Genomic DNA, 12,465 nt, shown 5'->3' with positions numbered 1-12,465 from the left:
GAGCAGGGTTTAGAGAGGCTGGAAAGGAGAAAAAAAAAAAAAAAAACAAACCAACCCACCCCACGCTCAGCTGCAAATCTGTTATCTGTATAGAAACAGCATGAGCAAGGTTGGAATTAGAGGAACTAGATATTATGTTCCGCATAAGTTTTTGATTAACTCCAGTCCTCGCCACACACGCAAAAAGGAATCAAAGTAAAAGAGAACTTAGCATCTGAGCTGCAAAAGGGGACTTGCATCACGAAAGCAAATAGGGAAACAAAACAACCCTCCCCTCTTCCCAAAAGAGCCCCACGCTGAACGCTAACTTGCAAAGTTGCCTGGATTCAGCTTTTAAAAAAGCCCCTTTAAGACTGCTTAGAAAATGTGAGTGCATGCAAAAAAAAAAAAAAAAAACCCACCCCAAACCCACCAAACCCTGAAGACCCAAGCAAACAACCACGTAAGTAAAAGCCTTTCCTGACAAAAGCTGGACGCTCCACCAGGCTTGGAGGAGAATAAATGCCACTTTAAACAGGGGGGGGGGGGGGGAAGAAAAAAAAAAAAAAAAAAGACTCGAAGAAAATGCTCAGCTTTGCCTGCAAATTCGGCAGATTTCCCCCATAGCGCTGCACCCCCACCAAGAGAAAAGACCCAACATACAGCTTTAATTAAAAAAAAAAAAAAAAAAAAAAAAGCCCCAAACATTTTGCATGCATCTTAATGCCTAAAAGAAAGCACAGGCAGCTAAAGTAGTGTTCTGCCCAATTGCCTTTTACCCTCAGCAACCCGGGACCAAATCCTTTTAAAATGCTCATGTAAGTTCATGATCAAAGTTAATATTTGTCACGATGGTGTGCTTTTAAAATTTCACAGACTCTAAGATACTGTGTCTGCGCCTAACATCTCCATTTTTTTCAAAGAGCTTTTCCCATCGTAAAAATTCTTCTCGTTGGAAGAAAGAGCTTTGTAGGTTATAATAAAATCCTTTGAATGCTTATAAAACTCCACATAAAATTTGACCGACAAAACACACGGGCTAGTCCCTTAACCTTTCCATTTACTGCTCTACCTACTCGAATTGCTGCTTTTGCTTCCTTCCTTGGTGACAGAAGAGGACGAGGCTGAAGACCCTGGGTTTGTGTTTTCCTCCTCATCTTCCGGGTCTATACCTTGCTCTCCGCGGGATGACAGTGCGTGGGGTTGGGACTCTGCCTCCACTTTGCCCTCACCCTTCTGCAGGCAGGTCTCGGTCGGATTTTCCGCCCCGCAATAGGCATTTTCGAAGAAGCGGTCGAAACCTTGGGGCAAGACAGTGTTTTTGTTCATGCTGGTGTAGAATCCCGTCGATGCCGGGTGGTTGGAGCTGGGGTGGTGGTGGCTGTACACGCTCTCGTTTTTCATTAGCATTTCGGTCATGGTGGAAGGCGGGATGCACTCTCTATGCATCAGATCTTCTGCGGAATAACACGAGGCGTAATTGCTTCGGTGGTGCCATTTACTTGAGGGGTCTAGACCATAGGAGACCTCTCGCACGGGCTGCACTTGCGAGAGGTTGGTGGAGTAAGGGTAGGAGATTTGGCGAGAGGGGGCCTGTGGCAAGAAAGATGACACAGTTGAAAATTCAGGGACGTAATAGGTACAGCTGGGGAGGTAGAGATTAGAAGCGCAACCTGCCCTTTCTCCAAACTCAGCGCTCCTCTCCTTACGCGACTGGGAGCAGAAGTTGCCCAGGTTCACCGAGTTAAACATCTTTCTCCTTTTCTTGCTCCTATAGCTAGATGTTTTGGATCCGATGTGCGGAGGGGAAAAAATTTGGGAAGGCGAGATGACGCGCTATCCGTCTTAGTCGCTCCGGCGGACACGTGATCCAAAGTAGATATTGTCATATATCAGTTTGGAGCACTTAGATGCGTAGGAGTGGTTCACTTAGGTAAGATCTCAGAGGTTCAAACGATTGGTTTGCAAACACCGCAGAAACATTATGAAAATCAATTGCAGATTTGTATTCATTTTCCCGAAGGCACACCCCTTGTAAGCATTCACAGCAGAACAAGTACAAGGGGTGGCTTGTGAAGTTGCTGCTTGCTGCTTTTTTTTTTTTTCCCTTACTTTTTTTTTTTTCTCCTCTCCCCCCCTAACCCCCCTTCCCCCCCCTCCCACCCCCCCCCTCCTCCTCCTTCCCATTCGGATTCCGCTTGCTGCTTTTCAGCAGGGTTTGGAGATGGGGTGGGGGCGATTTGGGCTGGGGAAGGGGAGGGGGGGGGAAGGAGAGGGAGGGTCTTAGGGAGCTCGAGCGGTGTTTTTCCACCCCCTTTTTTTTTTTTTTTAATATTTTAATTACGCTGATTATTGTAATTTATTATCACGGCTATTTCTATCCTTAGAAGTGTTCCTGAATAGACTGTAGGTAGCTCAATAAAATCGCTGGAGATGCAGAAGTAAGTTTTCCAACATTTCTCAAACCCTTCCTGCAGGCGGGAATGCCCAGCTCTTCCACCAGCTGGGCTGCTAAATTATAAGTAAATCTCTATCTATCTCTTTATCTGGGAGTGAGGGGGTTGGGGCTAATTAACAAGCTTCTAACATACGCTAATTATGTTGATCTCTCTGTGCACATCAACTATACATCAAGCAAGTTGGCATGCTTTATGGAGAATATACCATTGAGGCAATGACAGTGTGCGGGGGATCGTGTAAAGTTTCCAACTTTAAAGTTAAAGCAGGCCTGGCTTAATGACTTTTGATATCGAATTAGCGATATATCAAGGAATAGAACAAATGAATTAAGTCAATGTCTAATAAATATTCGAAAACCTCCTTTAATGTTCGGTTAAATATTTATTACGTAAGAGTGGCACATTGAATATTTAATGCAATTGTTTATTGTCAATCAATGCATGTTCTTTCAGCAATACTCTCATCATTTATTCTTCCAGCTGAATTAAAAAAGATATTCTTATTAAAGTCATTTGTCTTCCATCGCGTGCCCCGGGAGCCTCCTCTTTCTCTGTCCTTCTGCATTTTCATACGAAAAAAAAAACAGGGAAACCGAAGTGCTGCCAGATATTTTCCGAGTTTTGCAAAGAATTATTAAAAATTATCTGGGGGACGAAAACAAAAATAAAAATCTCTTCCGCAAAACCTCTGGAAAGGTGCACCTGAAAGACGCGTAACTTCCGCGGTACCAGGCTCCGAGAGGTTATCCCGCCGCCTTTAAATAGTCTTGAAGGAACAAAATTGCCTGCAACAATTGGGCGCTAATCGGGTTTTCACCTGGATTAGAAATCATCTGCTTGAGGTGCAAAATATTTCTCTGCCGAAGAGAGGTGGCCGATTTAATCTATATATGAAAATATTGCAGCGCATCCCCCCCCCCTTTTTTTATCCTTTTGTTTACGAGATGCCACTTAAGCATTTTTTCCCCCTTGAATTATCCCTTTTAAAACGCCCAGTAAAAGGAAGAATAAATAAAAATATTGAATTGTCCACACATAGACCCGAACTAAACTCCATCAGGGGATCTATTTGGTGGTGGGCTGAATGCTCCGGCCAAAACTAACGCACCAGGAGAGGGTGAGAGGCTTTTATAGAGAAGATCTTGTCAAATCGAGTTGCAGTAAATTCAAGCAGCAAGAAGGAAAAAAGGCAAATCTCAGCCTTCGAGCACTGAGCCTTTAGGAACAGAAAAAGCTTCGACGGCTGCCGTGTTTTCGCTTTGCTCCCCGAAAAAAAAAAAAAAAAAAATCAAAAAAGCGTAAACTCACCCGAAAATAACCAATTCACCGAGATGGAGCATCAGAGGGTCCCAGCCCAGCTCGGGGGTGTCCCCCTTGGTGCTGAGCATCCCTGAGCAACTCCTTTTGCATTTCGCTCTTCTCTATTTAATTTTATTTCATTTGCTAGCCCCCAACCTGCTGTTTGCGTTTTAATCAAGGGGGTTGCTTCGTTCTTAGGCGAGATGGAGAGAAATGGGGAGGAAAACGCACCTCGAGCAAGCGGACGGAGGCTGCAGCTTCTGCTAAAAATCTAAATATCCTGCAATTCTGCAGCAATACAAGGGGGAAAAAAAAAATAAAAGGAAAAAAAGTTGATTTTCATGGGAGAAAACAGCCTCGCAAGTCCGTACCTTGCAGCCGAGCAGAGAGCGAAGCCTTTCAAGCTGCCTGAGCAAAAAAAAAATAAAATACAGTGGGTATTTCAGTAGAGCTTTCCAAACTGTAGTGCTTATCAGGCGGTGTGCCCGGATTTTTATGTATTTATTAGGAAATCTTGAAGGGAAACATGGCGGCTTCACATGCTAAGGTTGTGTGCTCTTCCTCACTTTGAGCCTTCTTCATCCCCTTAATGCAACAACGCACTCATCATCATTTATTGTCATTAATTTCTGGCTTTCCCCCCGCACCCCCCTTCTATAGCTTTGTATTTTCTATTTAAAAAGCCGTTCTCATAAAACCCTTTTTATAAGGGATCGGGGCGTGTGAGCCTCTCTGAATGCGTTGTGTGTGGGGACAGAGATATACCCACATATAAATATGCCCGTAATTCCAAAATGAGCTTTGTTTTCCTCTCTAATGCGCCGTTTGGCTGATGAATATATACCCACACGCATATATAGGGGCAAGAACTCTGGCTGCAGAGATGGATTTCTTCAGGTTTGTAATCTGCCCTATTTTATGACTTGGACGGCGTTTTGGGCAAAACTTTTAATTAAAGTGTCAGCGATCTTTTAACTTGGCTTTTTATAGAGCAATATTAATACTAACTACAAACTAATAATGTTAAGCTATTGTTTATGAGTGTAATTATTTTTTTCCCCAATTCCCTCCTGTTTGCAACCTGCGTGGAGCATCTTCTCCCTCGGTTTAAAAGGGGAAAGGCTCTAAAATATACATTTTTTGCTGTATTTATTCCAATCCAGATTCCATAGGAAGGCTGTAGGCATGAAGCTTTGCATCCAGGGGAGGAATTAGAGCGCGTTGTTGAAAAAAAACCCCAACATCCAAGCAGCTTCTGAAACCCCAAACAAAGCACATACACCCCCCAAAAAAGCCCCACCATAACACAACAGCAAACAACAAAAAATCCGTGTGGCGTAAAACCCGCCGTCTCTCTTCTAGGTGCGTGAATAATTTATTGCTCTGCGTAGGTAAATACATCTAAACCAAGCCCTGGTGTCGTTTTGGTTTTTAAACCCAGTTTAAAGGATAGGATTTGCCTGCTTCCTGCAAGGAAGGAGAGAAGAGGCAGCTGTGGAGTCACAGCACTTGAATTTGACCACCAAAGTGACCACCATAAAACGGAATGAGGGCTGGCGGCTCGCATTCCTTTTGGTTGCCCTTAAAAAAAAAAAAAAAAAAAAAGGAAAAAAAAAAAGGAGGGGGGGGGAGCAAATAACTTTAAGGCATAGCCTTAAAGCATCCAGAGCATTTCAACCTCTTCATTTTTGAAACCTGCTTCATTTCCTAGCGAATGGGAAAGGTTAGAGCGTGGAGGGGGAAATTAAAGAAAAGCTGGATTTGTGCTCTTTAAAGGGGGTGTGTGGGGGAAGAAATATCTAGAGGAACTTGAGAAGGGGGGAGGAAAGGTCTGATTTTGTTGATTTTGATATGACTGTGTGTATGAGATGAAACTGCCCCGTCTAGAAGGGTTTTTTTCCCCCTCTTTATTTAGTTATTTCTCTGCCAGAGGGAAGGAAAAGGAGGCGGCAGCACCGAGCTCATGGCTCCTTGTGCCTCTTCTGCACTTAAATATATATAAATACCCAGTTTTATCCTGACATCTCAACCGGAGGCTTCTCTCTACCCAAATTGTCCCAGCAGAAAAAGCGAAGTGCAAGGCGAAAAAAATTCCAATCCACCCCCCCCCAAACCACCACCCCCCCCGACCCCCCCTTGCTCCGGAGTCCGCACTCATTTGCCTGATATAATGCAAACACTTAACACATTTAACAGCGTTTTCAGCAGGCAAATAGGCTCAAGGGTTGTAGGATGTGTTTTGCGTTACTAACATGAATTTTAAGGGGATGTTAGAGGCATTTCGTGACCAAAAAACATTGCAGCAATTGTACCAAAATCAAAAACTTGGGGTTGTGAAAGTTGGCTTTAGCTGATCTGTGTAAACATCTGAAGTTATATTTTGATTTAGGTTAATCCTGTACTTGAACTCTTCTCAATAAATCATTTACCACCACCACCCCCTTTTTTTTTTTTACCCATTGGGGAGAGAAGATATTATTTTTTTTCCTTCCCCCCCGAAGCTGGAGTCCTCTGAACGCAATGTAAACCTGTTACCAACCACCCAACTTCGGTCAAAACCTTTTTTGTAAGTATTCCCATAAAGAAGTCTTTGTCCGAGCCCGTACAGTAGGGAAACTACTGACTGGAGGTGGAAAAAGGGGGCGGGGGGGGAAGAAAAGGAAAAAAAAAAAAAAGAAGATAATAGATTTTATACCAACCTGGCTTACCACGTTACTCACTGCTACTTACTGTGCTCTCAGGATATCTGATGCATTATTTAGACCCTGAATCTTTCCCTATTTCAGCCAGTTGCCCAGAGTTTGCTCTGCCTCCTGCTTTTTTTTTTTTTTTTTTTTTTTGGGGGGGGGGGGGGGGGAGAATAAAAGAGTTTTTCCAACCTGCATTGCTAACCTGTGCTCACCGATGCAATGCGAGGGGGATGCAAAGAGCACTTCTTTAGCAGCTGCATCTCCCAGCAGCTGCAGAGATGTGCTTGGTTTTTGCTAAATAGGCTCCAACTTCTGATGTCTAATGACTTTGGCCTATCAGATGTTCTCAAAGTGATTTTTCCCTCCCTTCCACGACGGTACTACAATTACTTCCTCAGATGGACTTAAAAAAAAAAAAAAAAAAAAAAAACAACTCAAAAAAACCCAACCAGGGTTTTGGAGGAAACTCAGGCCAGTAAACAGATTACTAGACACCGCGTATGTGCACAGGAAATCTGAAGGAAGAGACAATAGCTACAAGTGGGAAGCGCTTGGAAAATATTATTGTCCCCAAATGGCAAAGATAAATTTAATTGGATGGACGCCAGGCTGCGAAAGAAAACTATATAAGCTGTGAACAATTCAAAGGGGAAAAAAACGACTTAGATCTCTCTAGACCTGAGCTACAAGTTCAAAATCATGTGGACTTAATCAAGATAAAAGCGGATTGAACTATGCTTCCCAACCGCAGGCAAGGCTGGGACTGTCTGGGATAAAAATGTGCGGCGGGTGTCGGATTCAAATAAGAGTGATGCCGAAGAGGCGTTAAGAAGAGTTGGGCTTAATAATAACCAATATAACTAACGCTTTGCCACTCGGCCTTCCCACTTATTTTCATTTTCTCATCAGCCGCGTGTCCTTCCCCACCTTCTGGACTGGGAGAGCGGAGGTCGGGGAGGGGGAAGAAGCGATGCCTGTGTGTTTCCGTCTATTTATTTACTTTTTTTTTTTTTTTTTTTTTTTTTTTTTGCCTCTGCACAGCTCAGTTGCAGGGAGCTGCTGAAGCATGTGAAAAGGCGAGGTTTGGGGAATTCAAGTAAAACTTCACAGCGTGCTAAACTCCCTCCTAGAGCCGCTGCGAAATTCAGCCCAGAGGAGACAGGAAACCCAGAGGAGCTCGTTAAGGAACACCTATTTCTATTCCACAACCTCCCTCTCTTCCCCCCCCCCCACCACCACCGCCGGCTCCAAACCTCTAAAAATACTTATTTAAACACAAAGGAAGACATATAAAACACACCCAAACCTTAAAAAAAAAAAAAAAGAAGTCCTTTATTCGCCAGACATTCCCTCTTGATAACTTTAGCAGCGCCACTAAAATGTGCAAAAGTGTGTAAAAAGTCGGAAATTGTGGCAGGGAAAATGTGTTTTCTGTTGGGTAACCCATTTATTAGGAAAAAGAGCCCCCAAATACAAAGTTCGGAATAGAAGGTGGGCGGCTAATCCTCCCCAGTCTTATTAAAACCGCACACACGTTTGCCTGCGTGGTATTTAATCCTTAAATACTCAGGAAATCATTTCCAAGTATTACACTTTAATACTTTGGCTCCTGCAGCCCCCCATTTTATTTTTTTTTTTTATATTTTGATTTTCTAATATTTTTTTTCTCCCAGCAGCTAGCACCTAGATGTATTTCCCTCCGATAACCATTGATCAAAGGCCAATCTCAACAGTTTATGGGGATAAACTTCAATAATTCGCAATTGAGGGCGCGACGGCGCTGGGCTCTCTCTTCCATCCCCGCATTAATCAGAATAAAACGAAACAAAATCCTTCAGCCGCTTCACGGGGTGACATTTTCCAAATGTATATCCAGCTTTGAGAAGATAAATGCTGCCGGCGGAGGAGCAGAAGGTGGAAAATGCCTGTGTCCACCCCTCTCCGTCTACCTATGGAGCTAATGTATATACCTGCCTTTCCATACGCTCTCACGGCCCTTCGCCTCTAAAATATGCCCCCGCTCCCAAAAGCGCATCCATCTCCCACTGCCAGTCGGAGAAGCAGAGGGATGGAGGGCACAAAAATCTCTTTTGAAGAAGTTGCTTTACTCTATGCCCCCTGCGAGCAGCGCGGCTCCTTTATTCCCCTGCAGCATAAAAAATAAAATAAAATTAAAAAAAAAATTATATTCTCATCGTTTTCTTCATCGGGGATGAGGGTTGAGTATTTTGGTGGTGCCATATTCAGTTGAAATGAATATCTATGTAAATTAATGTAGCCGGAGTTCTCCTTTAATAAGGTACCGGCTTTAAAATACCTCCTGTATTGAGAGCAGATAAATTATGAATTAAAAACCTGTCCAATAATCAGACTCTTATCTAATCCCTCCTGGTCCCTCCAGTGTATTGTTCTCTCTCTTTCTTTCTTCCTTTCTCTCTCTTTCTTTCTTTCTTTCTTCCTTCCTTCCTTTCTTAATTTCTTCCTTTCTTTCTTCCTTTCTTCCTTTCATCCTTTCTTCCTTTCTTCCTCTCTCTCTTTCTTTTCTTTCTCTCTCTCTCTCTTTCTTTGTTTTCTTTCTTAGAAAATTGTGACTCTGCAGCACGGGCAACTCTACGCAACATTATTATTTGCTCTTACACCGTAAATACGCAGAGATCTTTATTCATTGCTGTATTACACCCATGTACGCATTCTGGTTGAATATTTCTATGGATTTCTACCCCGCAGAGCACAGATTTGCCTAAATAACCATATAATTATCCCTTCGTATTAAATGAAGGCAAGCGTATGCAAAATTGGCTTCTGCATTACACTATTCTCCTTCCATCCTTTCCAGCACTGGAAATTCAACATAGTGTTTCTTTTACACTTTGAGGAGACTCTAAGGCCGAAAACCAGGAGGAATTTATTTTATTTTATTTTATTTTTTTTTGCTCGAGGAAGGAGAAAATAAAGCAAAGTGGAGCCTTTTTCTTCCCTCCTCTCTTTCTGAAGCATGAGGCGATGCTCGGTCCCCTCGCAGGGTTACGGGGCTGTTCAGACTGTCGTTGTCACATCTATGTCACATCTTCGTGACCAGAGGGGGGGAAGACGACGACGACCCCATCGCCCCCCGCCAAAGATCTGCCTGTTAGAAGAGGAAGAGCGAGCAAAAACCCCTCAAAAAGGGGAACAGCCACAGTTTTACGGGGGTCGTCCCCACCGCGGGCTCGGCTCGGCACAGGCAGCCCCCGCCGCTCGCAGGGGGGTGGGGGGTTGGGGAGAGAGGGGCCGGGAGATTTGGGGTTCGGGGTGGGGAGACAGTGGGGTGCAAAGACACAAACCCAAACCCGGCGAAAATGTCCCCCCCCGGTCAAGCGCTGGGGGTTTGGGTGATTTCGCCTGTTCGAGTGCGTTGGGTGGGCTTCTCTTTATTTTTGTCGTGTCCCCCCTCCTCCCCCGTTTTGCGGATTTTTTTTTAGGCTTTTGGGTGATTTTTAATTTTTTTTTTTTTTCTGGAATACAAAGGTTCGGGGTGAAATCAGCTCCCGGTGGGGTGAGGAGAAAGGGAGAGAGGGGAACACAGCACCACTTATCGCAAAACAAGAGGTAAAGGGGTTTATCCACCTCCGCTTGCAGCCGACCCCCCCCTTCCCCCTTTTTCACCTCTTTCCCTGGTTATTACTTATTTATTATTAACCCCTTCCCCCCTCCCGACCCACCCCCTGCTCAGGCCTTTTCCACGAGTCAAATACCAGCAGAAACCAGCTTTGCCCACGCATTAAAATCCACATTATTTTACTCCAATTTATCCCCATCGCCGAGCGCAGACAGCAGACGAGCTTGGCTCAACCCCAAATATCTCCTACACCCACCTAACCCCCCCCTCCCCCCCATTTATTTAATGATTACCCTTCTATGCCCAATTTTTCCCCTCTTTGAGGCAAAAAAAAAAATAAAATCTGCCCCTCTCCCTCCCTGCACCCCCCCTTTTTTCTTTCTTTCTGCCTCTCTCCTTACCGAGCGAACTTCATTGTTTTCTGGAGGAAATGGTAATGTTCAGACATTAAACCTTAATTGGGCTTTTCTTTATGATGTTTAATTTCCTCCACGGCAGACGGGTTTGCATCTTGCTGGGAAAAGAGGAGAAAAAAAAAAAAAAAAAGGGGGGGGAAAAAAAAAACAATGAAGAAAAAGGAGAAGGGGGAAAAAGACCTTGTTTGAAGTCTGCAGTCCAGCTTGGAGGGGGGGGGGGAGAAAGGATGAAAAAAAATCAGGATTTGGAGAAAAAGGCTCCATAAAACCGGCACACACCCCCCCTTTGCTATTTCAGCACTTGGCTCATCTCTCTGCCCCTCACCGGCTGGGGCGGAGGGGGGGGCAAAAAAAAGGGGGTTTTAATAAAAAATAAAGGTTGCGGCACTGAGCGGACAGGTCGCCGGTAATGGCATTGCCCGCGGGGCCGCGGAGGAGCGGCGCGGACGGGCCGCGGAAGGGAGGTTGGAGGCTTAACTTGACCTTCACTTTGCGAGGGCGGCCCCCGCCCACCCAGACGGGCGGCCCAGACGGCTCCTCCCGCGGGCAGCGCAGCGCGGGCAGCCCTCCGCGGCCGCGGAGGTGGAGGGGAAGAAGAATAAAGTAAAGTAAAGTAAAGTAAAGTAAAGTAAAGTAAAGTAAAAGTAAAGTAAAAGTAAAGTAAAAGTAAAGTAAAATAAAATAAAGTAAAGTAAAGTAAAATAAAATAAAATAAGATAAAATAAAATAAGATAAAATAAAATAAGATAAGATAAAATAAAATAAAATAAAACAAAATAAAATAAAATAAAGCAAAATAAAATAAAGCAAAATAAAATAGGGGATTGAAAGGGGGAGGGGGGGTGTAAAGTGGTGTATGCGGGGCAGCTCCTGCCCCGGAGCCCCCCAAAGATCCAAATTTGCACAATTTTGGAGGGCCGGGGAGGGGGGGGGGCAAAGATAAAGCCAAGTTTTATCCGCTGCCTAAAAGAAAATCTCGATTAAAGCCGAGCAGACCCTCTCGCCTCCCTCTATCCTCCCCGAGAAATCCCCTTTCACCCCACCTCATCCCCGTCCCCACGACCCCCCCTCCGTCCTCTGAAGAGGCACCGAAATATCCCCCAGTATATTTTTTTCCCCGACCACTGTTGGTTTTTTGTTTTTTGGGTTTCCCCCCCCCCCGAAATCCACCCCAAAACCCCTTTTCCCCCATAAAAAAGGACAACGCGGAACCACGGCAGCCGGCGCGGCTCCTCTTTGCAAATAGGTATTTTTTTTAGCCCCATTCGGGAAAGAAAAAAAAAAAAAGGGGGAAGAAAAAAAAAAAAAATCCATGGCAGAGCCATTTCATTGGGTTAGGAGGATTTTTTAAAAGTTTGAGCAGAGGTTCCTCGGACTTTGATAAATGCATTTGGGGGGGGGGGGGGGGAAGGTAAAAATGAAGTGCTTGTGCAGATGTGTAACTTTGTCGGTGTTCACCCGCCTTTGTGTCTGTCTGGGGGGAGAGACAGATGCTTTATTTCACAGTCTCTCTATAAAGAGATAATTATATATCTAGTTATCCACCGGAGCAATAAATACTCTTCATCCACAATTACAGATGAAGATGGTTGGTTTAAATACCCATAAAGTCAGTGTTTGGGCTCTGGCTGGAAGTTGGAAATGTGGGATTTTTTTTTTTATTTTTTTTTTATTTTTTTTTAAGGGGGGGGGGAGAATGAGGTGTAAAGAGCCACAGCGGGGAAAACTCCAAAGGAAAAACCCTGTGGTCTCGGCAGCCCCTCCCGCCCCCTCAAAATGAACCCAACTGGCTAAAAAAAAAAAAAAAAAAAAAAATCAATATTGGTTTATCTGCCCCCTCGTCCCTCCCCGGGGTGCCCGTGGGTGCGATGAGTTGGTCGGTCCTCGGCTGGGAGAGGGGGGACAGAGTGAGTTGGGCTCTACTCGGACCTTGGTCCCCGGTTACACACCGGAGATTTCCACTCTACGAGGCGTTCACATACACACACCCCCACACAAACACCCCCATTTATTCCCGGAGATCC

General features: G+C 44.5%; 1 protein-coding gene across 1 annotated transcript in view; it reads right to left on the bottom strand.

The window, feature by feature from the left end:
* HOXC11 (homeobox C11) overlaps nucleotides 1-1,731 on the bottom strand; it is a gene marked incomplete at both ends in the record, with an annotated part of 2,270 nt that extends 539 nt beyond the window's left edge. The window contains one exon of the mRNA XM_082496448.1: nucleotides 1,056-1,731. Within this exon, the coding sequence (XP_082352574.1) occupies nucleotides 1,056-1,731 (676 nt within the window). The remainder of the gene's footprint in view (nucleotides 1-1,055) is intronic.
* Nucleotides 1,732-12,465: the final 10,734 nt, after the last annotated feature.

Source organism: Vanellus vanellus (assembly GCF_965231255.1).
Source record: "Vanellus vanellus genome assembly, chromosome: 28".
In the NCBI taxonomy this organism is placed as follows: domain Eukaryota; kingdom Metazoa; phylum Chordata; class Aves; order Charadriiformes; family Charadriidae; genus Vanellus; species Vanellus vanellus.
This window is presented reverse-complemented; position numbering and strand designations above follow the sequence as displayed.